We start from the raw sequence: 27,611 nt of genomic DNA on the forward strand, positions 1-27,611 counted from the left end.
CTTCCAGCAGATGTATATTTATCTTAGGTGCCTTAGTGATTACTGACTTCGTTATGCTTCATGAAATCTTTTTATAAATAATTAGAAATTTAGCAAAAGGAGCACGTTGTCTACAGATGACTGTTGTGTTATTCTATTCTGCCTTTATTTTGGACATGCAATTGTTTTCATCCTGCATTTAGAGAAAATGAGTCACCAGTAGAAGTTTTAGGTGGTCTGTTAATATTTTATTTAATCTTATAGACTGTTTTTGCAAAATAATTTTCTACAGAAATTTTTATAAGTGGATTTAACATTCAAAATCTAGCTTAGGTTTCAACCTATAAAAATGATGTGCCTAACTTTTTATGACAATAGGAAATGGCATATAATGCAATTTATATATTTTGACTTTTAGCGGTATTTTATCTCGAGTAGAAACCATAATATCAAGACTGAGTTATAGCCTCAGTTTTATTTCTATATGGAACTAATGAGCCTGAGACAGCAGCTTTGATCTCTTCAGGGAAGAAATATATCTTCCCCAATGCATTTTGCACTTTAAGTTACCTTGCCAAATACTTTTCTTGGTCATAGGGAAGATTAAGATGTACCATGTAATTAAGCAGTGGGGTCTTCTCTTTCTTTAGGGTGGTTCTGGAGAATTCTTATGTTTTATTTATCCCCAGAATCTTCTATAGAGAACCAAGAAAAGGATCCTTGAGCCTATGCTGCCCTTAAACAACTTTCAGAGGTCCTGGGGTTGGCTAGGTGTCATTTACAGAGCCTTCTTTTAATCTTCACTGCCTTTATTTTCAAGTCATTCAGGAGTCATCACTTCTCACAGAGGTTGGTTTAATTAGCCTTCTAACTATTCTTCCTGCCTATAGAGCAGGGGCTAGGCCACTGCCTGTGTTCATATGGTTTATAATCTGAGAATAGCTTTTATATTTCTTGAGTGGTTGAAAAAAATTAAAAGAACAATGTTTTGTGATACATGTAAATTATATGAAATTTAAATTTTAGTCTCCATAAATAAGGTATTATTAGAACAGAACCTCATGTATTCATTAAGCCAAGGTTGAAACACCACTGTAGTTTCTATCTAGTGTACTTCTACATTACTGCAGGGACTATCTTTGTAAAATGCAAATTTTTCTAGGTAAATGTATTGAAAGATTTTTTAAAAACATTAAACAGGTCAGGATTCTCACTTGTTTTTCCACTGTAATTTCTTTGACAGAATATACTGGTTAACTTAGTGTACCACAAGTGAGTTAAAAATGTTTTCATTTCAAGTGGTTGGTTTGGCAAGAGTAATTCATATGTCTGTGTAATGAGCATTGACTTTATCAGTAAAAAATAAAAAAGTGTCATGTTTTCACATGATAAGCATTTAGAAAGATCTAGCTTTACTTTGATCTTTTCTTGTTGGGACAGCGTTTTTCCCTTTATTCCTTGTAAAGCATATATATCTCAGTTTAAAGTGACAGATTTCACAGAGAAATGGAGAACAGATGCATGAAGGAGCTTTAGTTATCCAAGAACAGATACCACAAAATGGCAAGTTCTAAAATTTCTCCCTCATATATAGATTCTTAAATAATGATTTCCATAGTCAGGAACAGTTATAAGACCTGTGAAAGGAAGGCTATAGTGTCAGCAAAGTGTTGTAAAATTCATAATGAGGTGCTTTAGTTTATTTTTACTGTGGCCAGTTCATTGCCAAAAGAAGCTCTCAGTAACCTTTTCCTTAGAATGAAGAGGAGTAGAGGGAGAGAGAGAATGCACACATGTCCTTTGGGGCAAAGTATTTTTATTTAGAGATTATCTTTTGATTTTATATTGGAAACAAATAGGAAGATTGTATTTAAAATTTTTAGGTACTGGGGATTGAACTCAGGGGCATTCTACCTCTGACCTACTCTCCAGCCCTATTTTTTATTCTTTATTTTGAAACAGGGTCTCACTAAGTTGCAGAGGGCCTAAGTAGCTGAGGCTGGCCACAAACCTGCAATCCTCCTGTCTCAGCTTCCCAAGTACTGGGATTACAAGCCTGTGCCACGATGCCCGGCACAGATTTAAAATTTAAATCTTCATAACTTGCTTTATTAAAAACCTCTACTCTGTAAATGAGAAATTGCTGTAGTTACTGTATTATAGTTTCTCAACACAAAATTTTTGGTGAGGGAAATGAGATGGAAGCATGGTAACAAATTCAACAAATATTCAGTACATTTGAGTATAAGTTAGAGGTGAATTGAATCACAGCCTTGGGCTAAAATGGAATTGCACCTTTACTGGTTTTGCCATTTGATTCCAACTAGTCACTATGAGTTTCCAAGTCTTTATCTGTGAAATTTAACCTTGTGGAATATTTATGCAAAATAATTGCCTACTCATTTGATTCCAACTAGTCACTATGAGTTTCCAAGTCTTTATCTGTGAAATTTAACCTTGTGGAATATTTATGCAAAATAATTGCCTATAGATATTTTTATAACCAAAGCTGGGCGTGGTGGCACATACTTGTAATCCCAGCATTTGGGAGGCTGAGACAGGAGGATCGTAGTTCGTGGACAGTCTCAGCTACTTAGTGAGGCCCTTTGCAACTCAGTGAGACCCTGTGTTCAAATAAAGAATAAACTGGGTATAGTGGCACACACTTGTAATCCCAGCACTTGGGAGGCTGAGACAGGAGGATCGCACAGGTTCGAAGCCAGCCTCAGCTACTTAGTGTGGCTCTCAGTAACTTAGTGAGACCCTGTTTCCAAATAAAATATAAAAATAGGTCTGGGAGTATAGCCTGGAGGTAGAAAGCCCCTGGGTTCCACCCCCAGTACCACAAATAATAAAAAATAAAATAAAGCCGGGCGTGGTGGTGCACGCTTGTAATACCTGTGCTTGGGAGGCTGAGACAGGAGGATCGCACAGGTTCGAAGCCAGCCTCAGCTACTTAGTGAGGCTCTCAGCAACTTTGTGAGACCTTGTTTCCAAAATAAAAATACGAAATAGGTCTGGGTGTATAGCCTGGAGGTAGAAAGTCCCCTGGGTTCCACCCCCAGTATCACCTAAATAAATAAATAAATAAATAAATAAATAAATAAATAAATAAATAAAAATAGGGCTAGGAGTGTAGCTCGGAGGTAAAATGCCCCTGGATTTCACCCCCAGTACCACACACACACACACACACACACACACAAGAATTTTTACAATCAATATAAAACTATATAAAATATCTGGCTGATACCAGATAGTCAATAATTATCGATTGCCTTTCTCTGTATTCTTTTTTTTTTTATGGTACTGGGGTTCCTGGAAGCCCTTCTACCTTGGGCTACACTCCCAGACCTACTTTTTTATTTTTGGAAACAGGGTCTCTTAAGCCAGCGCGGCTGGCTTTGAACCTGCGCGATCCTCCTGCCTCTGCCTCCCAAGTGCGGGGATTACAAGTGTGCGCCACCACGTGCAGCCTTTCTCTTTATTCTTAAAAATTGGAAATAAAGCCGGGCATGGTGGCGCACGCTTGTAATCCCCGCACTTGGGTGATGGAGACAGGAGGATCACGCGGGTTTGAAGCCAGCCAGGCTGGTTTAAGAGACCCTGTTTCCAAATAAAAATATAAAAATAGGTCTGGGAGTGTAACCCAGAGGGTAGAAGGGTTTCCAGGAACCCCAGTACCCCCCACCCCCCCACACAATAGGAAATAAAGCAGGGCCTGGTGGGGCACATCTGTAATCCCATTACTTGGGAGGCTGGCACAGGAGGATTGCAGGTTTGAGGCAAACTGTAGCAATTAAATGAGACCCTCAGAAATTTAGCAAGACCCTGATTCAAAATGAAGAATATGATAGGGCTTTGAGTGTAGCTTGGGTTGTAGAATGCCTCTGGGTTCAATCCCTAGTACCAAAAAAAGTTTTTTTTTTTTGGGGGGGAAGTAGTCAACACTTTAGCATTTGGGGGCATATTGAATATTCATAAACATCTAAGGTTGAAGAATTATTAAAGGGCTTAAAAATCTAAAAATTAAGTTAGAGTTGGCTTAGTTAAGATACTAAGCCTCAGAAAAAAATTAATCTTATTTATAGAGTTGCCTACTTGGAATTTGAAGTATACTCAAGGGGATTATAAACATACACATTTCTTTCAAAAAGAAGTAAATTAAAGAATTAAAACTTTTCATTTTTATAAAGGAAGACTATTCTTTCTGGGATGATAATGTGTAGATTCATTTTTATTTCTTTTTCCCATTCTGTCAAAGAAAAAGTTTTACTATCATATTTCAAATAGCATCTTATTTTGTCAACATGGCTAATAATATTTTCATTCAAATATAACAACTTAAGTAGTAAGAACAGAACTAAAAATTCTGTCAAAAAAAGTTTTACTATCATATTTCAAATAGCATCTTATTTTGTCAACATGGCTAATAATATTTTCATTCAAATATAACAACTTAAGTAGTAAGAACAGAACTAAAATAGTATTTAAACTGATTTTTATTTTTTTGGGGGTACTGTAAATTGAATCCAAAGGGCATTCTACCTCTAAACTACACTTCCAGCCCTTTTCTTGAGGGTTTTTTTTTTCCTTAATTTTGAAACAGGGCCTCACCAAGTAGCTAAGGCTGGCCTCAATGCTTCAGTGCTCCTGTCTCAGCCTCTCAAGTACTGTGTCACTATGCCTAGCTTAAACTAATTTGCAGTGCTGTGTACATGTATATCACTACCATTCTGAACTACATTATGAGACTATAATATACCAATAAAGGTATAAAATAATTAGAAAATGTTAAAAATAAGCTGGGTGTGGTGGCGCATGCTTATAATCCCAGGATTCGGGAGTCTGAGACCTGGAGGATTGTGGTTTGCGGACAGCCTCAGCTACTTAGAGAGGTCCTCTGCAACTCAGTGAGACTCAGTTTAAAAAAAAAAAAAAAAGGATAAAAAAATTGGGCAGAAGGTGTAGCGTGGAGGTTGAATGCCCCTGGGTTCCATCCCCAGACCCGAAAAAAAAAAGTTAAAAATATGAAATAATGTATTTGTACACTGTGACAGAAAATATGGCTACCCATCACATTGAATATTTTTCTGCTTATTAAATTATTTAACAAATCTGGCATATTTATGGAGTACTTTATTAAGTTTCTGAGGTTATATGGATTAAAATATGAATATTTTTGCCAGTTTATTTACTATTTCCCATTGTTACTATTTCTTTGAAATAAATTGACTGAATGATGGTATACTTACTAAGCCCTCTACAAAATAAAGGATACTTGATAAATATATGTCATTTATATATATCTGTATGTAGGTATATGTATGTGGATTGAATTATTGCTAAGACTTACATGTAGTAAGTATATTTAAGAAGAAGCTGTATATGAACAATGAATTAAAACATGGGTTATACATTTTAATTTTTTTCTCATTTTATTTATTTTTATTTAATTTTTTTTTTGTGGTGAAGGTGGAACCCAGGGGCTTTTCTACCTCCGGGCTATACTCCCAGACCTATTTTTTTTTTAAATTTTTTTATTGGTGCACTGTATTCATACATCATAGTGGGATACAAACTTTTGTAGACATACATGCACACATTGCCCAGTCAGCCCCCACCCAATCCCCATCCCATTCTCTCCCCATCCCTCCTTCTCATGCTTGGCTTAGTGGTTGACATCTAGTATTATAGCAATTTATCCAAAATTAACAATGATAATTTCACATAACAGTTTCATTTGTCTGATACCAAGCTTTTGATGACTTAAAGATAACATTTCAATATTTCTTTTTGCTTTCTTTCTTACCAGAGAATATTTTTTCTATTTTTTTAAGTGAAACTATCATATATTTATATATTTATTTTTCAGAAAAAAAATCCATCCTAATATGGAATATGGACTCTAGATACCCAGAACGATCTTGAAAAAGAACAAAGCTAGAAGATGTATATTTTCTGATTTCAAACCATATAAAGCTACAATAATTGAAACAGTGTAGTACTGTTATAAAGGCAGATATATAAACCATTGGAGTTAAATACAAGCCTAGAGCTAAATTCTTCCCTATATTGTCAAGTTATTTTTGACAAGGTTTCCACGAACATTTGGTGGTGGAAATAATAATCTTTTAACTAAATATTGTTGAAAAATAATAATTACATGGAAATGAATAAAATTGGACCCTTACCTAATCCCATATACAAATATTAACTCAAAATAGATAAAAGACCTAAATATAAATCTTAAAGACTATAAACTTTTAGAAGAAAATCTGGGTCATAAAACCTCACAACATTGAAATTGGCAGTGATTTCTTGGATATGATTTCAATGGCACAGGCAACAGAAGAGTATACAAACTCCCTAAAAAATAAAAAAATATTGTATATCCAAAGGCAATGTAAACAGAGTTAAAAGTTACTACTAGACTGGGATAAAATATTTCCAAATGCTATATCTGAAGGTATATTAATATTCCAACTAGACATCCTAAAAATTAACAACAATAAAGGCAAACAATACCATTTAGAGATAGGTAAAAGACTAACATAAATAATGAATCTCCACAGATAACCAATCTTAGTTGTCTGTTGGATGGAAAATCTTGTTTCTCTGGTTCTGGTGTGTGTTACCTATTTCTTCTTTGTAGTTAATCTCTTTGAGTATTTTCTCTAGCGCTGGTTTTGAAGACATAAATTCCTTCAGTTTCTGTTTGTCATGGAAGCTTCTTATTTCCCCATCTAATTTGATAGAAAGTTTTGCTGGGTAGGAAATGTTTGGCTGGAAGTTGTTTTCTTTCAGAGTTTGGAATATGTTACTCCAAGCCCTTCTGGCTCTCATGACTTGGTTTGGGAAGTCTGGAGTGATTCTAATTGGTTTGCCTCTGAATGTCACTTGGTCCTTTGTTTTTGTTGCCTTTAAGATTCTCTGCTTGGCTTCCAAATTGATCATTTTGACAATTATGTGGCGTGGGGATCCTCTTCTCCGATCCTGTCTGAAGGGAGTTCTATAAGTTTCCTGGACCTGTGTATCAACCTCTTGCTCTATGTTTGGAAAATTTTCTGCTATTACTTCCTTGAAGAGATTGTTGATCCCTTTGGTTTCACTTTCTTTTCCCTCCTCTATTCCAATTATTCTTAGGTTAGCTCTCTTAAAATGGGCCCATATTTCTTCAATGTCAGATTCCTGCTGTCGGATATTTTTTTCTATATTAGAAACTGTGCGTTCATTTTTGGAATGATCATCTTCTAAGAGCGAGATTCTGTTCTCCATGTGGCCTAATCGGTTGTTCATGCTTTGAATTGAGGCCTTTACTTCATTAAATGCATCCTTTATCTCTTTTTGGCTCTCTCTGAGTTCTTTTTGAAGCACCTCTATTATTTCTACAGTTATTTTCCTGATTTGATCTTCTAGAAATCTCTGATTTTCTGTTTTATCGGGTTCTGATGTTGTGGGGTTGTGGGCATTCATTGCTCCAGTGTTACTCCTTTTTCCCATGATTTTGGAAGTTTGTGCCTTCTCTGGGTTCTTCCCTTGGGTCACTATGACTTCGCTTAAGGTGCTCTGGATCTCGAGTCTGTAGTATCTCTGACCCCACTACTCCTTTACTGGGTTGTATCACAGAGTCTCCGACCCAGGGAGTCGATAGAGGCTGCTTTAGACTATGGGGGGTGCCAGGTTGCACGTTCTCCTATGGTGTGATATCTCTGCCACCGCCACTCCCCCACTGGGTCAAGTCCCAGGGAGTACAGTACTGGGATTTCTCCTCTGTGGCCCGCAATTTGACTCACTGTTCTTGAGTACGCAGATGTAGCTGTACTGGACTCGGTGAATTCACTGCTGCTGCCGCCGGTGGCAATATGGCGCCGCTTACATTTTAAAAAGAGGAATACTAATACTTGAGCTCAGTCACCCAAAATAAACAGTAGCATAAGAAGAGGACAGGGCAAGAGTAGTTTGTTAAATCTGCTTGTAGCTACTAGGACTTGTTACTATTATGCTAAAATAAGGTAAGTGGTTGTATAAGAGAAAGAATAAAGGAAATTGTCGAATGTTTAATAGATTTTAAACAACTAAAGTGAAAAGAAATTTATAGGCATTTAGACTCTGTTAAAATATTACCTTTTAGTTCAGTTTTTTTTCTTAGGTATGTTTTATGATATTCTCAATTAGTTTCTATTGCTCTGCCTGTTTTAATTTACTTAGGATGAATAATTTTTGTTTCTATATGATAAAATGGAGGAAATTATTTATATGAACTCAAATTTTTTAGCTTTTCCTGAATCTCATGGAGTATACTTTACTGCTTATTATTTGAAAAATGAACATGTGCCTAATGAAATGGATTTATTTTATATCACTTAGAAAGTCATGACAAAATCAAACTCAAGATTTATGTGTTCTTATCTCATTAATATCTCTTAAATTTTATTGATTTTACCTTATAAATAGAATTTTATTATAGTAAAAATGCAGCCCTAGGGGTTGACATATTTAGACAAATGAGCATCTTCTTTCACTTAGACATTGCTTTAAATCAGGGTTTCTGCAACTGAAATCTGCGAATGAATTTCAGAATTGATGAATTACTTCATTATATGCAAAGTAGAGTGTGTAAGTACGGTGGAGAGAAAAACACTTGCACTTTCCCTAGACTTTTAGACTGGAATGTAACCACTCTACAAAAGTAAGAGTAAGAACTATTGGCTTACGTAGGGGGAAACATCCTAAAATACTTTAATGTGGAAGATTCTAAGAACTGAAAGCAAATGATAGTATAATAGTTTTAAGATATGGATGGCACCAGTGAAGTGATACCACTTCAACCATTTTCCATTTGTTTATGAGCTTTTAAATTTCATGCAGATGGAGGGAGCGAGGAACCACCGGATCGAAGACAGTCAAGTGTAGATTCTCGCCAAAGCCGCTCTGGGCAAGGTAAATTTCTAAGCGTGTCAGCTATTCCTTTCTACCAATTAATTTGGGGATTGAGGGTTTTTGCTGGGTCTGGTTTAAGTAATTTTGTTTCTCACTTAGGATTTAAATGATATACTCAAATTTCTATATGATATACTTTATTCAAGATATAAGAAAATTAAAAATGGTCTCAGGTAATTTTAAAAATAATATTAAGGTTTATGAATATTTAGAGAGTAGTGGTGTAATAGTAGGAATGTAACCAAAAGGAAATTTTCAACAGTGTCATTTACTGGAGTATCATTACATACTGGCTCTTTGGACTTCATTAATATAATATTTGTTGTTTTTTTCTGTCTTAAAAGAAAGGGTAAGCTGGGTGTGGTGGCGCACATTTGTAACCCCAGCATTCCGGAGGCTGAGACCGGAGGATCGTGGTTCGCGGACAGCCTCAGCCACCTAGTGAGGCCCTTTGCAGGACCTCACTAGTGAGACCCAGTTCAAAATAAAGAATAAAAAATAGAGCAGAGGTATAGCTTAGAGGTCAAATGCCCCTGGGTTCCATCTCCAAACCCGCCAAAAAAAAAATAAAAGGTAAAATTTCTGTATTTAAGATCTTTATTTTCTATTTCTATAGTCCTAGGACACTGGCATACAAATATTTATCAGTATTTGTTAAATGAAATAATAAACAAATACCCAACATTTAGTGTGTTTGGGAAATATGTGGATGTGCTTAGGCCAAATATTTATCACATATTCACTTCTAATATTTTTGTAAATGAAAAAGTAGTGCCAGAGTTTGTTTCATCTGGGTGATTTGTAGAAACTGTGAACCACTTATTGATTTGTGAACTGAGGCTCTTGATATCTAACCTTAAAACTGATTGTGCTAGTTTAACTCAGTATAGCCACTTCAGGGAGGGTGGTGATTTTTTCCCCAATAGTATTTTTACATGTAATTGGATTATTTTGCTCCCTCTATTTCGTCTTGTCTGTTGGATCTCTATTTTTCCTAGTAATCTAGTTCATTAATACCTGAGTCTTTGTATCTAGCCTAGTGCTAGTGTTTCACATTTACAATTGTAGAAACTGCAAGTTTAGATATTTTGGTTCTGTATTTCAGGAATCGAGTTTACTTCATCACTGACTTCATTTTATGCTTTAAATGATTTTTTCATTAGAGAGCATATGCATATATATAAACTGAACTTAATTGGTTCTAGATATTAAATAGGTGCATGAGTCAATGTACTACGTTTCAAACCCAATTTGGATTTATTTTTGCAAAGATACCATTATGTAGGCAGAAGGTTAAGATAAATAAATGGTATATGGGTGTAATGACCATGAAAACGGCTCATGGAAGATTGGGGAAATGTATGCAGTTATGGCTTTGCATAATATCCATTATTTATAGCCAACTTTATTTGATTCAATACATTCTGGTATGTCCATAGTACTAATGTACTAAATTTTTAGTATACTGTGTTCTGATTTTTTCTCTTTTCTTGCAAATATGTAAAATATATAGTAGATATGAGATGTTATATTCTTGAAGCATACAAATATTATTTTTCAGTCTGGAAAATTACAAAGATAGGTCTTTATTGAAAAAACTAATTATATAGAGTAAGAAAAATTAATTCAACATTTATTTTTCAATACTCTTAGTATAAGAGTATATACAGTATAACACCATCATTAATGTATAGGAGTGCTTTGTTGGTTTAGTAGTTTACTACTCAGATAAAAACATAGTATTTAGGGTTCAAGATGAATTGCTATAGAAAGAAGAAATAAACTTAACATTTAGTAATCTGTATCTGGGACAGTATGGAGTAGGTGCCTTCACCTAATCTTCATTTAATTCTCAGAATAATGTCATGAAGGTGGCATTGTTTTTCAGAGGAGAATGTCTCCTGCTTTATATTAAACTACACCAAAAAATTTTAAGTTGGCATTTGATACACATATTTAGAACCTTTCTATTCTGATATTTTAAGTACAAATTTGTTTGTAGGTGGTTGGACATACTTGGAATATTTGAAATATATGATCGATCCCTCTGAAATGTCTTTAGTTCTAGTCCATCCTGCATTACTCTTGAGATTTAACTTCTTGTTTTTTATGTTAACGCCATTTTTTAAAATTAAACTTGAAATTGACTTATTATTTCAGGATGTTAGGGATACATTAGAACGTTTATTAGTCATACTTACAGTTTTAAAGATGTTTTAACTTCATTAACAAAAAAGTACATTTTACCAAACAATTACTTTCACTTCTCTAAAGTAACAAATCTATATCCAGTATGTATCCTCCCATATTCTTCTCTGAGCTCATACTCACATATGAAAGAATGTGTATACATATATAAATTAGAAATTTTAAAATATGAAAGGCAATTTCAGGTTTTCTGTTTTCTCTCATTTTACAGTATAACATAGTGATCCCCCCAAGAATGTACCAAACTCTTTAATTGCTTACAAGTGTAATGGTGTATAGTATATATAGCCCATAAAATTATTCCACAATTTTCTTATCTATTAAACTTGCAAAATGATTCATGATAATTTGTTTCAAGTGATCTTAAGCTTTGGAATATACAGCCCCAATTGCATTTTGTGTCAGAATATATTAAATATCTTATTCAGTATTATGATGGGTTGGTCTAATTAATACTCAAGGCCTTGTAGGAGCCATTTCTTAATTACCTGTATTTATGAAAGAAAAGGAATGAAAGCATGACAACTATAAAGATTGGAAAAGGTATGTTGAACATAGAGAAATATTTTTATTTAAATTATTATCTGAGCTGGGAATGGTGGCGCACACTTGTAATCCCAGTACTTGGGAGGCTGAGACAGGAGGATCGTGGTTCAAGGACAGCCTCAGCTAAGATGGTAGCGAGGCCTTCTGCAGCTTAGTGAGAGACTTTGTTTCAAAATAAAGAATAAGAAATTAGGGCTGGGAGTATAGCTTGAAGGTAGAATGCCCCTGGGTTCCATCCTCAATACACTAAATAAATAAGTAGATGAATATTTATCTGAATTTTCCTAATAAGAGATAATTATAAAACACTCTTTGAATTCTTGTAAATCTTGGTGGAGGATCATAAAAGAGTTGGATAAGAAAAGATGAAGAAGGTGCCTTTTAGTAAACTTGGGGTAAAATGATCAAGTCAGTTTCTTTTTTTGTTTTGTTTCATTTGAGGAGTAGGTTGAATTAAATTATATTTCTAGTACAGAATTGAAGAGCTGATTCCCACAAGGGGGCAGACTGAGACAACTTGAAAAACTTAATACTATAAGTGTGGATATAATAAGTAATGTATCAAAATTTACTTTAAATTCTTAGTTGATTTATTAGGAAGCAGAAATTATCAAGGGCCAGAGAGGAGCAGAGGAGTAATTGACTGATTCCTAGTACCTATCTAGTACATTGGTGTCTATGTATCTTTCCCCAGTGCATGTGTGGACTGTTGGTAAGTTGGCCACTCAGCTGTCACTATCATCAGATTAGTATTGAATATTGGCACTCTGTATTTCTGGGTCTAATCTTGTTGTTAATTAGTTCGTCAGGCAAAGATAGAGTGGATTTAAAACGATACTGCCGTGGATTTAAAACAATACTGCCTGAGCCCCCAGAACAGGTTACTTTCTACTGGTTTAGATAGCCCCTTCTCTGCAAAGTTTGCTCTTTGGCAAACATTCACATAGGGCATAGATTACTTCACACTTGGTACCCTTTCAGAGAAGTCTGTCAACATTCCTAGACCTCTTTGTCATCACTTTTCTAATTGTTTCTTCTAAGTCCCAAATAACCAATCAAATTACTAAACTCTATCCACGAGTTGGTACCCAACAATAGCTGACATTTCTCCTTAGAGAGACAGTGAACTATGAGGTGCCCTGCTTGCATTTCTGCCACTGTAAGGGTTTCCCTTCACCTTTGCTCTTCAGGACCACCCCAGAGTGGGACTCTGGTGCCACTGTCATCTACATGCCATATAGAGCCATTATTTAACAAGGCCTGACTTGTTTTCCCCTTTCAGTCATATGCCATAGAGAATTCTCCTTGCAGATCATGCATTCAGCTTAAGAGGGAAGAAGCAAAGTAGCAAAAGTAGGAATTATTGGCATTTGGGCTATCTGCTCATGCAAATTACTTACTGATTCAGGACCTGCTCAAGCCTGGTCTCACTTTTACTGCTCCCATTGTATATCTGACTCTTATTACTTTGTTAATTTAGCAATACTTAGTTCATGCTGGGCTGCCCAGGACACATAGTCAAGCATTCATTCTAAAGTCCTGTGATAAATCAAAAGCTGTTTTTTTTAAAAAAAGGATAGTAATGATTTTCAGAGAATAGCATAGGTTTTTTTCCCCAAAATACTGAAGGTCTGCCTTTCTCCTAAAGTTTTGTAATAAACATCTTACCAATGTATCTAAGTTAATTGCAGCTCCCTGATCACTAAGTCTAATATTATCAGTGTGGTATACCAGAATAATGCTCTGTGGAATGGAAAGGCATGTAAAGGCCCCATGATTTATATTATGACCAATACCAGAGAATTGATAGGACATAAAAGGGTGAAAATGTATTGCTGGTCCTGACAGCTGAGCACGTACTGCTTCTGATAATCTCATTCCTAGGCTAACAGCTATAGACTAGGTGCCAGGAATGTGCCAGTTTCAGCAACAAAACCCTGTCTAAAACAGAACAGAGAAAGACCCATGCACACAGCTCAGGAGTGAGCCCCATAATTCATACCCAATACTGTCATATTGTTTTCTTGATCTTTCTCATCACCAGAATCTCACTAATACTTTCTAGTTTCCCAGGATCTCTGTTCCAAGTCTACTGGCCATAAAATGGGCCTTTAGTATTCCCACTCTGCTTACTCATTATTGGAATTGTATCTCCTCTCCATTTAGGTTTAAGGGATGAAAAGACAGAGGGAGAAAAGCAATAGCAATGAGGATGTGTCTTACACTCTTAGGGCTGTACTCCCAGGGTCAGACAAAGGAGTCCTCTTCTCTTGGAGGTACAGGTAGTCACCACTACTACCTCTGTATTCTACTGCCGTGGAATTTCCTGGACACTGGGGCAGAAGAGAAGGGAAAAGTGTGTGTGTGTGTGTGGGGGGGGGGTTCCCCTAGTCTCTCAGACTTATAAAGGAGCTTGCTATAGTTTGGCTCTTGAATGTTTCTCAAAGACCATGTGTTGAAGGCTTGGTACCCAGCCTGTGGTGCTGTTGGGAAGTAGTAGAACCTTTAGGAATTGTGACCTAGTAGAAGAAATTTAGGTCATTGGGAATAAGTCTTTGAAGGGGATCTTGGGACCTCTGCTCCTTTTTCTTTCTCTCCCTCTCCGTCCCCCGCATCTTCCCCCCACAGGATCTCACTCTGCTGAAGTCTCACTGTGAGTTGAACAGGCCTCCTTGTTGCACACTCCTGTCCTGGTATACTGTGCCACCACAGGCACAAGGCAGCAAGCCAAGTGACTGTGGACTAAGCCGTGAGCCAGCATGAAGCTTTTCTGAACTACATTGAATGATAGAAAACTCACCAACATAGTCTCCTTTCCTGGTTCTCAGACCAGAAAGTGGGGAGGGATTTTCTTAAAACTTTTTTAGATCTTACCTGGTAGATACATCTGAGTTGGGACTGTTTGAGTCCAAGTCAGTTGATACTCAAGGAAAAAAACATGCTAACTTTATCATCACTTCAACTGAACTTCCAGTTTTATACCCTTTCCCAAATATGGCTGCTACTTTTGTTTTCAGAGTCCTCAAATCCTTTTGGAGCATGCGTGTGTACGTGCGTGCGTTCCTGGTGATTAAACCTAGAGGTGTTTTACCTCTAAGCTACCCTCAGCCCTATATTTATTTATTTATTTATTTATTTATTTATTTATTCATTCATTCATTTATTCATTTATTTATTTAGTACTGGGAATTGAACCCAGGGGCATTCTACCTCCAAGCTACACTCCCAGCCCTATTTTTTATTCTTTATTTTTGAATAAAAATATGTGATTCCCCTATTTCAGCCTCCCAAGTACTGGGATTACAGGTGTGCATCACCATGCCCAACTTACTTTTGGATTTCGACAAATGCTTTTCTGCATCTAATCATATGGATATGATCATGTGATTTTTCTCCTTTTACCCATTGATGTGATAGACTCTAGTAATTTATTTCAGAAGGTTGAATCAGCTTTGCACATCTGGGTAAAATTCTACTTGTTTATTTTATTTAATTATTTTTAAACATTGATTTGACTTAATGCTTTGTTAAATATTATTGCATCTATATATCTGGTTTTTGTATTAAAATTATGCTAGCCTCACACAATGAGTTAGAAAGTACTCCTGCATCTGTCTTCTGAAAGACTGTAGAGAATTGGTATAGTTTCTTCTATAACTATTTAGTGGAATTCACCAGTGAACCCATCTGGGCCTAATGTTTTCTTGTTAATTACTGCATCAATTTCTTTCTTATTAAGTTCTTTCTTTCTTATTGTTACTGCTTCAGTTTCTTTCATAACTATGGGCCTAGCCAGATTGTTTATTTCTTCTTATTGAGAGGTTTGACAGAGTATATCTTTCAAGAAATTGGTCCATTTAATCTAGGTTATCAAAGTTGTGGGCATAGAATTGTTCACAATACTTATTATCTTCTTACTGTCCATGAAATATGAAGTGATATCCCCTTTTTAAATTTATGATACTAGTACTTTGTATCTTCTCCTTTTTACTTGGTTTGACTAGAGACTTGTCAGTTTTACTGATCTTTAAATTTATTTTCTTTTTTCAAAGAGCTAGACATTTAATTTTTTCTATTGATTTTTTAAATTTCTATTTCATTAATTTTTTGCTAGTTATTACTATTTATTTTTCTGCTTTAGATTTTATTTGCTCTTCTTTTTCTCTAGTTTCCTGAGGTGGGTGCTTAGATTATTGATTTTAGCTCTTTCTTCTTTTACAGAATATGTGTATCCAATGCTACAAATTTCTGTGTTGGCACTGTTTTTACTGCATCTTCCCCTTTTTGTGGTACAGGGGATTGAACCATATTTTATTTTTTTAGTTTGAAACACCATCTCACTTACCAAGTTGCTGAGGGCCTTGCCAAGTTGCTGAAGTTGACCTGAAACCTGCAGTCCTCCTGACTCAGTCTACCAATTACTGGAATTACAGACATGTGCCACCATACCCAACTATATCCCATAAATTTGAAACCTGTGTCTTCATTTTCATTTAGTTAAAAAATTTTCTTTTTTTCTTTTAACAATTTTTTTATTGAACATAAATAGTATACATTTAAACTATATTTGGTGCCCTCTCCTACCCGCCCCCATTTTCCCTTCACCCCTCCCACCAATGGTTGTCCAGGTTAACCATGTCATATTCATAATTTTACACATGTTCAGATGTAGACCCTCATTAATCAAGATCAGCCTTCCTCCTCTCCTATCTTTCCATTCAAACTTTGCTGATATTTCCCCTCCATTATCTGGAGTCCCACTGGTATCCTCTGTGTTTCCTAGTTTGGGCATATTAGAGGAAACATATGTACCTTCTTCTGTGCTTGGCTGATCTCACTTAACATAATGTTCTCCAGAACTTTCCATCTTGTTGAAAATGATATAATTTTGTTCTTTATGGCTGAATAGAATTCCATTGTGTGTATTTCCCAAAGTTTTGCTATCCATTCATCTGTTGATGGAGATCTGCGTTGGTTCCATATTTTGTCTATTACGAATTGTGCTGCTATGAACATAGGTATGCATATGTTGCTGTATTTCTCTGAATTCAACCCCTTTGGAAAGATACCCAGGAGTGGTATAGCTGGATCATATGGTGGATCTATTCCCACCTTTCTTAGGAATCTCCACACAGATCTCCATAGTGTTTGAACTAGTTTGTATTCCCACCAACAGTGTAAAAGAGTTTCTCTTTCCCCACATCCTTGCCAGCATTTGTTGTTATTTGATTTCTTTATGTTTGCCACTCTGACTGGGGTTAGATGGAATCTCAGTGTAGTTTTGATTTGCATCTCCCTGATAGCCAATGATGAAGAACATCTTTTCATGTATCTATTGGCCCTTTGTATCTCTTCTTTTGTGAAGTGTCTATTTAGTTCATTTGCCCATTTCTTGATTGGGTTGTTTGTTTTGCTAGTGTAGAGTCTTTTGAGCTCTTTGTATATTCTGGATATTAGCCCCCTATCAGAGTGGTGGCTGGTAAAGATCATTTCCCATTTTGTAGGCTTCCTCTTTAGGTTATTGATAGTTTCCTTTGATGAGAAGAAACTTTTTAGTTTGATGCTATCCCACTTGTTAATTCTTGCTTTAATTTTCTGAGCTTTGGAGGTTTTGTTGAGAAAGTTACTGCCTGTGCCAATATGTTGTAGTGTTGAACCTATGCTCTCCTCTACTAACTTCACAGTCTCAGGTCTAATTTCTAAGTCTTTGATCCATCTTGAGTTGATTCCTGTGTTTGGTGAGATATAGGGGTTTAGATTCATCTTTTTACCATGGTTAGCCATTTCTCCCAGCACCACTTGTTGAAAAGGCTGTCTTTTCTCCAGCGTATGTGTTTGGCCCCTTTGTCAAAGATTAATTGACTAAAGATGTGTGGGTTTGTTTCTGTATCTTCTGTTCTAATCCACTGGTCAGTATATCTGTTTTTGTGCAGTACCATGCTGTTTTTACTACTATTGCTCTATAGTATAGTTTGAAGTCTGGGATTGTAATGTCTCCTGCATGTTTCTTATTACTGAGAATTGTTTTGGCTATTCTAGGTCTTTTCTTTCTCCATATGAAGTTCATGATTGATTTTTCTAGGTCTCTGAAGAATGTCGCTGGTATTTTAATGGGAATTGCATTGAACCTATAGATCAGTTTTGGCAGATTGGCCATTTTGATGATATTTATTCTGTCTATCCATGAGCACGGGAGATCTTTACATCTTCCAAGGTCTTCTTCAATTTCTTTCTTTAACGTTTTATAGTTTTTGTTGTAGAGGTATTTTACATCTTGGGTTAGGTTTATTCCTAGGTATTTTATTGGTTTTGAGGTTATAGTAAATAGAATTGTTTTTTTTTTTTTGTTTCTTTCATTGTGGATTCGTTGTTGGCATAAAGAAAAGCCACTGCTTTCTTTAGGTTGATTTCGTAACCTGCGACTTTTCTGAATTTGTCAATCAGCTCCAGAAGTCTTTAGTTGAGTTCTTTGGGTCTTCCAGATAAAAGATCATGTCATCTGCGAATAAGGATAATTTTAATTCCTCTCTTCCTATGTTAATTCCTTTGATTTCCTTCTCTTGTCTGATTGCTGCAGCAAGAGTCTCAAGGACTATATTGAAAAGGAGTGGTGATATTGGGCATCTTTGTCTTGTTCATTACTTTAGCGGAAATTCTTTTTCCGCTTTTCCCCATTCAGTATAATGTTGGCTTTGGGTTTGCAGTATATTGCCTTAATGATGTTGAAGTACTTTCCTTCTATCCCAATTTTTTGCAGTGTTTTTAACATAAATGGGCGTTGGATTTTGTCGAATGCTTTTTCAGCATCTATTGCTATGATGATGTGGTTTTTGTTCTTGGTTCTATTTATGTGGTGAATAACATGTATTGATTTGCATATGTTGAACCAGCCTTGTTTTTCTGGGATGAAACCGAGTTGGTCATGATGTATTATTCTCTTGATATAGTTTTGAATACGTATGGCTAGTATTTTGTTTAGAATTTTTGCATCTATGTTCATTAAGGATATTGGTCTGTAGTTTTCCTTTCTTGAGGTGTCTTTATTTGATTTGGGGATTAATGTGATACTGGCCTCATAGAAGGAATTTGGGAGAGTTCCATCTCTTTCAATTTCCCAGAACAAGTTCTGAAGTATTGGTATTAGTTGTTCACTGAAGGTTTTGTAGAATTCAGCTGAAAATCCATCTGGGCCTGGGCTTTTCTTTGGTGGAAGAATTTTTATTGCCATTTCTATTTCTTTGGTTGTTATTGGTTGGTTTAGGCTTGCTATGTCCTCTAGGCTGAGTGTAGGAAGGTTAACTGTGCTTAGAAATCTATCAATTTCTTCTAGGTTTTCAAGTCTATTGGAGTATAAATTTTTAAAGTAGTTTCTGATAATCTTTTAAATTTCTTCACTATCTGTGGTGATATCTCCTTTTTCATTTCTAATTTTGATAATTTGCATTGATTCTCTTTTTCTTTTGGTTAGGTTGGCCAGGGGTTTATCAATTCTATTAATCTTTTCAAAGAACCAACTTTTTGTTTTATTGATTCTTTGAATTGTTTTTTGTTCTCTATTTCATTTATTTCTGCACTAATTTTAATGATTTCTTGCCTTCTGCTGGCTTTGGGAATAGACTGTTGAAGTGTTTCTATGTCCTTGAGTTGTGTCATTAGGTTCTTTACTTGGTGGTTCTCTGTCCTTCTTATGTGGGCACTCAATGCAATAAACTTTCCTCTTAATACTGCCTTCATGGTGTCCCATAGATTTTGGTAGGTTGTATGTCTGTTTTCGTTTGTTTCCATAAATTTCTTTATTTCTTCCCTAATTTTTGCTCTTACCCATTCATCATTCAATAGTGTATCATTCATTCTCCATGAATTTGAATACTTTCTTTTGTGTTTTCTGTTGGTGATTTCTACTTTTATTCCATTGTGGTCTGAAAAGATGCAAGGAATTATATTACATCTTTTGAATTTGCTGTTATTTTTTTTTTGTGTCCCAGGATGTGGTCTATTTTGGAGAAGGTTCCATGGGCTGCTGAGAAGAATGTGTATTCTGTTGTTCCTGGTTGAAATAATCTGAAAATGTCTATTAGGTCCATTTGGTTTATGGTTTCCTTTAGTTCTAAAGCATCTTTACTCATCTTTTGCCTTGAAGATCGATCCAGTGGTGTGAGAGGTGTATTAAAGTCTCCCAGAATTATTGTATTTGGGTCTATTTGGGATCTTATGTCCAGAAGGGTTGCACCCACATTTGGAGCATAAATATTTACTATCATTATATCTTCTTGGTGTATTGTTCCTTTTAATAAAAGGAAGTGCCCTGATTTGTCTCTTTTGATGTGTTTTAGTTTAAAGTCTGTTTTGTTGGATATCAGGGTTGCTACCCCTGCTCTTTTTTTGGTCACAGTTGGCATGGTATATCTTTTTCCATCCTTTCAGTCTGTGAATGTCTTTGGCTATAAGGTGAGTTTCTTGCAGACAGCATATATTTGGATTATGTTTCCTAATCCACATTGCCAGTCTATGTCTTTTGATTGGTGAGTTAAGTCCTTTGACATTAAGAGATATTATTGAAATATGATTTTTGTTTTCTGCCATTTTGTGTTCTGTCTATTCTTGGGTGGTTTGCTCTTTCTTCTTTTCTTAAATGGCCCACTTATTAACTTACTCCCTTCTCTGATTCTGAAGTCTGCTTCTTTTTTCTTCATTATGGTATATTTCTTTAAGAATTTTCTCTAGTGTTGGCTTTGAAATCATGAATTTTTTGAGATTCTGTTTATCCTGAAAGACTTTGGTTTCACCACTGATCTTGAATAGTAATTTTGCTGGATAGATTAATTTTGGTTGGAAGTTATTTTCTTCCAGGGTCTGAATCACGTCGTACCAGCCTCTCCTAGCATTCATGACCTGGGTTGTATAGTCTGGGGTGATTCTTAATTGTTTTGCCTCTATATGTCTCCCTTCCTTTTGTTCTCACTGCTTTTAAGATTCCTTCCTTGGCCTCTGTGTTGGTCATTTTGGTTATTATGTGGCGTGGAATGGGCTTTCTTTGGTCCTGTCTCAGTGGAGTTCTGTATGCCTCCTGGACATGAAGGTCCAAGTCTCTTAACATATTTGGAAAATTCTCTGAGATTATTTCCTTGAAGAGATTACAGATGCCCTTGATCTGTACCTCTATCCCTTCTTCAATGCCTGTTATCCGTAAGTTAGGACGCTTCATATTATCCCATATTTGCTGGATGTTTAGGTTTTGTTGCTGTAAAGATTTCTGTATATTGCTGTTTTTTCATTTTGGGGTGTACTATCTTCTAATATTGATATTCTGTTTTCCGTTTCACCTAATCTTCCAGAATTTTTTTCTATTGATGTCTTCATTTCACTTATTGCCTCTTTCATTTCATTCCAGACCTCTTTCTGATTCCTTTTTAGTGATTCTAACTCACCTTTCACCTCCTCTAGACTTGTTTTAAATCCTTTATTGCCTCTTTCATTTCATTCCAGACCTCTTTCTGATTCTTTTTTAGTGATTCTAACTCACCTTTCACCTCCTCTAGACTTGTTTTAAATCCTTTCATCATATTGTACATCAAGATTCTGAACTCACCTTCTTGCATTTCTAGTAGGTCAGTATTCATGATTTCTGCTGTCTCTTCATAATTCCTGGTTCTCATATTTGTAGCGTTCTCTGTCCTGTTTTTCTGGTTTCTACCCATCATTTGTGAGTATTATGCTTAGTCCAATCTTAATATTAGGAGTTTAGGGGTATTGGCAAGTCAGCAGAGCTTTTCCAGTGTTGAGGGTGGGTGATGTGGGAGGAGCTGGCTTCCTTGGTTCAGGCGTCCGTGGAAGTCTCTGTGCTGTTGTGATCCAGTCGCTGGTAAGCACATAGAATTTTGACGTGGGTGCTGCTCGCTGCTTAAGATGAGGCTCTATGTCCGTTTTCAGTCTCGGATTATCTTGCCACGCTGGTTTCAGTCAGGGCTCAGGAATTTAGTTAAAAAATTTTCTACACTTTTATTGATAAATTGTAATTATGCATCATAGTGAGGTTCAGAGTCATACAAAAAGATGTTTATACAGGTCTTGGTGTGTCGTCTCCCTTTAGACCCCACCCTTCTGCCGGCCTTTCCCTCAAAAAATGGTGAGATTGATAGTGATACCTGCATACACCGGCATAGTATAATTGGAACTATTTCTTTCATCAGTTCTTCCTTTCCATTCCCTACCTCCTTCTTGCTATTCCCTTCCACTATTCTACTGGTCTCCTCGATTTTGTTTTATAATTTCTCTCTAACTTCCACATATAAGGGGAAACATTTGCCCATTAATTTTCTGATACTAGCTGATTTCATTTTTAGTATAATACTCTCTAGTTCTATATCCATTTTTCTGCAAATGACATAATTTTGTTCTCTCTCTTTTTTTTTTTTTACCAGTGAGAAAATTTCTACTGTGTGTATACATCACAATGTTTATTTCCTCCCTCCAACAGGGGTTTGAACCCAGGGGCATTCTACCTCTGAGATATATTTTAGTTTGGAACAGGGTCTCACTGAGTTCCTGAGACTGGCTTCAAACTTATAATCCTCCAGTCTCAGCCTCCCAAGTACTGGGAAGAGAGGAGTATGCTACTACATCAGACTATACCAGATTTTTTTTTTTTTTTTTTTTTTTTTTGGTGGTACTGGGGTTCTTGGAAGTCCTTCTACCTCCAGGCTACACTCCCAGACCTATTGTTTTATATTTTTATTTGGAAACAGGGTCTCTTAAGCCAGCGTGGCTGGCTTCAAACCTGCGCGATCCTCCTGTCTCTGCCTCCCAAGCGCGGGGATTACAAGCGTGTGCCACCACGCCCGGCTACCAGATTTTTTTTAAATCTTTCATCTGTTGATGGATACCTAGGCTGGTTCTATAACCACACTGGATTATGCTGCTATAAACATGGGTATGCATATATTACTACAGTATTCTTTTGAAAAAATACTGAGGGGTGGTGTATCTGGATCATATGGTGGTTTCATTGCTACTTTTTTGAGGAACCTCCATACTGATCTCCATAGTGGCTGTATTAATTTGCAATCCCACTAACAGTGTATAAGAGTTCTTATTTCCCTATATCACCAGCATTTATTCTTTTTGTATTCTTTTTTCCCTTTCTCTGGTACAGGGGATTGAACTCAGGGGCATTCTCATTCCAAGCTTATACCTCCAGTCCTTTTAATCTTATGATTATTATTATTATTTTTAAATTTGGAAACAGGGTCTTGCTAAGTTTATGACAGCTTTGCTAAATTGCTGAAGCTGGCTTCCAACCTTTGTTCTTCCTATCTCAGCCCCTTAAGTTCTAGGATTACAGGGTGCACCACTACTCCTGGCTTTATTGTTTATATTCTTGAGAATTGCCATTCTAACTTGAGTGAAATAAAATCTCATTGTAGTTTGTTTTGCATTTTCCTGATTGCTACTGATGCTGAACATTTTTGATGTTTGTATTTCTCTTTTTTAGAAGTATCTATTCAGTTCAGTTTTCCATTTTTTGATTCAGTTTTTTTTTGTGTTTAGTTTTTAAGTTCTTTATGTATTCTGGATATTAGTCCTCTATCATAGCAGTAACTGGCAAAGATTTTCTCCAGTCTGTAGGCTTTCTCTTCGGACTCTTTACTTTGCAGAAGCTGACAGGATTACATCCTATTTATTGATTCTCAGTGAGCTTTATTTCCTGAGCTTTGGGGGTCCTTGGTTTAATATAGATTGCTCCCTAAAGAGCTCATGTATTAATTCTCAGGGATGACATAGTTAAGTCATAAGGATTGTAATGGATTTATCTGGGTGATAATCTAAGCAGGTAGGTTGTAGCTGCAGGAGGTGAGTGCCTGGGGGTGCAACCTTGGGGATTATATATGGTTGCTTTTCTCTTGCTTTTGGCCTCCATGATATTAGGAGCAGAGCCTGTGTTCTTTCCTCTCTTTATGCCCTGAGATCTGTGGTCTCTGATCTCACGTGGACTGAACCCCAAAATACCCAACGCAGCTGTGAGAAAATAAATCTTCCTTTCTCTTAGTTGCATGATCAGTTTTTTAATTATAGCAGTGAAAATGCTGACTTTTGACAGTTGGTCCTGTGTTTTCTTATAATAATGGCACAGTTTATGGTCTAATTTCTAAGTCTTTAATTCATCTTGAACAGCTTGTGCACAGTGAGAGATTAGAATCTAATTTTGTTCTTTGAGATAGAGATACCCAGTTTTCCCAGCACTACTTGTTGAAAAACCTGTCTTTGCTTTAGTGTATATTTTGGGTCTTTTTGTCAAAGATCATTTTGTTATAAATGTGAGGATTTAGTTCTGTATATTCTATTTCATTTTATTTGTCTATGTGTTGGTTTTTGTGCCAGTACCATGCTGTTTTGGATACTATAAATCTGAAATATAATTTGAAATATTATTTCAGTTATTGTGATGCCTCTAGCATTGTTCTTGCTTAGAATTACTTTGGCTATGTTGGGCCTTATGAGTTTTGGGCTATATTTTTCTAGCTCTGTGAAGAATGATGTTGGCATTTTGATAGTGATTACATTGAATCTATAGAGAATTTTTGGTAGTATAGCCATTTTGATATTTGTTCTGCCTATCCAAGAACATGGGAGATCGTTCCATCTTTTAAGATCTTTAATTTATTTTTAAGTGTTTTATAATTTTCAATGTAGAAGTTTTTACCTCCTTGATTAAATTTATTTCTGTTTTTTTTGAGGCATTATAAATGAAATTATTTTTCAGATTTTTTTCCAGTGGATTTGTGGATGGTATATAGAAAAGTTTATGATTTTTGTAAGTTGATTTTATATCTGGATACTTTGCTGAATTTATTAGCTTTTGAAGGCTTCTGGTTGAGTTTTTTGAGATCTTCTGAGTATAGAATCATGTCATCTGAAAACAGATAATTTCAGTTCTTCATTCCCAATTTGTATCCCTTTCATTTTTTTTCTCTTGCCTTATTTCTCTGGCTAATATTTCAAGATATTGAATATCACTGGTGATAGTGGGCATCCTTGTCTTCTTACTGATTTAAAAGGGAATACTTTCAGTTTTTTGTGGGGGGGTTCTAGGGATGGAACCCAGAGGTATTTGACCTCTGAGCTATACCCCCTGCCCTGTCTTTTATTCTTTATTTTGAAACAGGGTCTCACTCAGTTGCAGAGGGCCTCACTAGGAAGCTGAGGCTGTCCGCGAACCATGATCCTCCAGTCTCAACCTCCCAAATGCTGGGATTATAAGCATGTGCCTCCACTCCCTGCTTCAGTTTTTTTTTTTTTCATTCTGTGTGATGTTAGCTTTGGGTTTATCATATATTGCCTTTATAATGTTGAGGTAAAGTCTTTTATATTTTAAATTTTCTTTTGAGATTTCTCCTTTGACCTATGTGTTATTTAAGTGTATGGTATTTACTTTCACGTCTTGGAATTTGCCAGCTACTTCCCTGTTATTGCTTTCTAGTTTAATTTTATTGTGGCATACACTGTATAATTTCTACTCTTTTAAATTTGTTAAGGTGCGCCGGACATGGTGGCGCACGCTTGTAATCCTTGCGCTTGGGAGGTGGAGACAGGAGGATTGCGCAGGTTCGAAGCCAGCCAAGAGACCCTGTTTCCAAATAAAAATATAAAAATAGGTCTGGGAGTGTAGCCCACATGTAGAAGGGCTTCCAGGAACTCCAGTACGACCAAAAACAAACAAACAAACAAACAAAAACTGGTAAGGTGCACTTTATGTCCTGAATGTGGCCTATTATGTTAAATATTTCGTGTGAGCTTACAAAGAATGTGTGTTCTGTTGACATGGAAAATAGTTTATTTGATTAATAGATTATTTGATTATAGTATATTTGATTATGTCTGGTTGAATGTTGGTGCTATTGAATTTATTTATTGACTAAATCCTTACTGATTTTATGCCTACTGTGTTTCTCCATCTGTAAAGGAGAGCAGTTGAAATCTCCAGTGTGATAGTGGATTCATCTGTTTTTCCTTGAAGTTCTATGGGTTTTTGCCTTAAGAGTTTAGTTTTCTGTTTTTGCTTTTCTGTTAGGTACATACACATTGAAAGCTCTGATCAATTCTTGGAGAATTGACCCCTTTATCATTAAATAATGCCCCTGGTTTCTTCCCTTGCTTCTTAGTCTGCCTTGTCTGAAATTAATATAGCTACTCTCCATTCCCTTTGATTAGTATGTTAACATAGCATGTCTTTATTCATCTTTTTACTTTGTGTGTATGTGAGGTACTGGGGTTTGAACCCAGAGGCATTCTACCTTTTTTAAAATTTTGAAACAGGGTCTCACTTAGTTTTGGAGCACCTCACTAAACTGCTGAGGCTAGCCAAGAACCTGTAATCTTTCTTCTCATCTTCCCAAGTACTGGGATTACAGGCATGTACTACCGCACCTGGCTTTTTCTTACTTTTAATCTATATGAGTTTTGATATGTAAAGCAGGGTTTTTGTTAGCAACATATAGTTGAGTCTTTGACCCAGGTTGACATTCTTTGTTGTTGTTGTTGTTGTTGTTTTATTTTGACTTTTTATACTTTTATTGGTACATTGTAATTATAGTAATTATATGTCATAGTGAGGTTCATAGTGATACAAATATACATGCATACATCACTTGGTTTATTTCCCTTTACATCCCTCCCCATTGACCCTTATTCCCTCCCCTTACATGTTAGTGAGATTGGTAGTGATACCTTCATATATGAACATAATACTATTTGAACTGTTTCCTTCTCTCAGTCCCCTTTCCCCTGTACTATTCTACTGGTTTCTCTCCTCATTTATCTGAAGATACTATTTATTTATTTATTATTTATTTTTTTTTTTTGCGGGTCTGGAACCCAGGGGCGTTTGACCTCTGAGCTACACCCCCTGCCCTATTTTTTTATTCTTTTATTTTGAAACCGGGTCTCACTGAGTTGCAGAGGGCCTCACTAAGTAGCTGAGGCTGTCCGCAAACTGCGATCCTCCAGTCTCAGCCTCCCGAGTGCTGGGATTACAAGCGTGTGTCACCATGCCTGGCTTTATCTGAAGGTACTATTTAATGGTGATAATTTTTAAGGTTTTTATTTCTCAAGTGTCCATTGCTAATAAGACACATCATATATTAACTTTCTAACCTGTGGATATGCATGTCTTACTTATTTTTTCTAAGAGCTTTTTAAAAAATACCTTAAAATAAACCATTCTATTATTTGATTATATGATTCTGTACTAGTTGTTAAACTCGGAGCTGGGCTAGTTTCCTCCCTGATTAAAGGATTTTGAGAATGCTATGAAGTCACAGGGTGATATAAGCCCTGAGTTAAAAGGATGTTTTGAAAAAATTAGGCAAAACCTCTTTTGTTTCTGAAATATCTAAAAGCATTTTGTCTTTAGGGGCCAGTTTATTACCATCCTGTGCATTTTTTTTGTACTGGGACTTAAACCCAGGTGCATTCTATGTTTGAGCTATTCTCCCAGCTCGGTTTAAATTTTATTTAATTAATTAATTAATTTTATTGGCTCATTGTAGTCATACATCTTTTTTTGGGGGGGGGTCTGGAGATGGAACCAAGGGGCATTTGACCACGAGCTACACCCCTGCTCTATTTTTTTTTATTCTTTATTTTGAAACAGGTCTTACTAAGTTGCAGAGGGCCTCACTAAGTAGCTGAGGCTGTCCGTGAACTGCAATCCTCTGGTCTCAGCCTTCAGAATGCTGGGATTAGAAGCATGTGCCACCATGCCTTGCTTATAGTCATGCATCTTAATGGAGTATAAGAAGGTAGAGGCATACATGGACACATCACCAAATTAGCCCTTACCCAATCCCCTCCTCATTCTCTAATGTTCATGATATATATTAATAAACATATCAAAGTGAATCACTAAGTTAAATTTTATTTTGAAACAGGGTTTTGCT

At 36.0% G+C, this 27,611-nt stretch overlaps 1 protein-coding gene across 3 annotated transcripts in view; it reads left to right on the forward strand.

The window, feature by feature from the left end:
• TANC2 (tetratricopeptide repeat, ankyrin repeat and coiled-coil containing 2) overlaps window positions 1-27,611 on the forward strand; it is a gene marked incomplete at both ends in the record, with an annotated part of 361,064 nt that overhangs the window by 45,874 nt on the left and 287,579 nt on the right. For all 3 annotated transcript variants that reach the window (XM_080712438.1, XM_080712439.1, XM_080712440.1), the window contains one exon: window positions 8,851-8,922. In XM_080712438.1, coding sequence (XP_080568564.1) covers window positions 8,851-8,922 — 72 coding nt within the window. The remainder of the gene's footprint in view (window positions 1-8,850; window positions 8,923-27,611) is intronic.

The sequence above is a fragment of the Muscardinus avellanarius genome (genome assembly GCF_963383645.1).
Source record: "Muscardinus avellanarius genome assembly, chromosome: 16".
Taxonomy (NCBI): Eukaryota; Metazoa; Chordata; class Mammalia; order Rodentia; family Gliridae; genus Muscardinus; species Muscardinus avellanarius.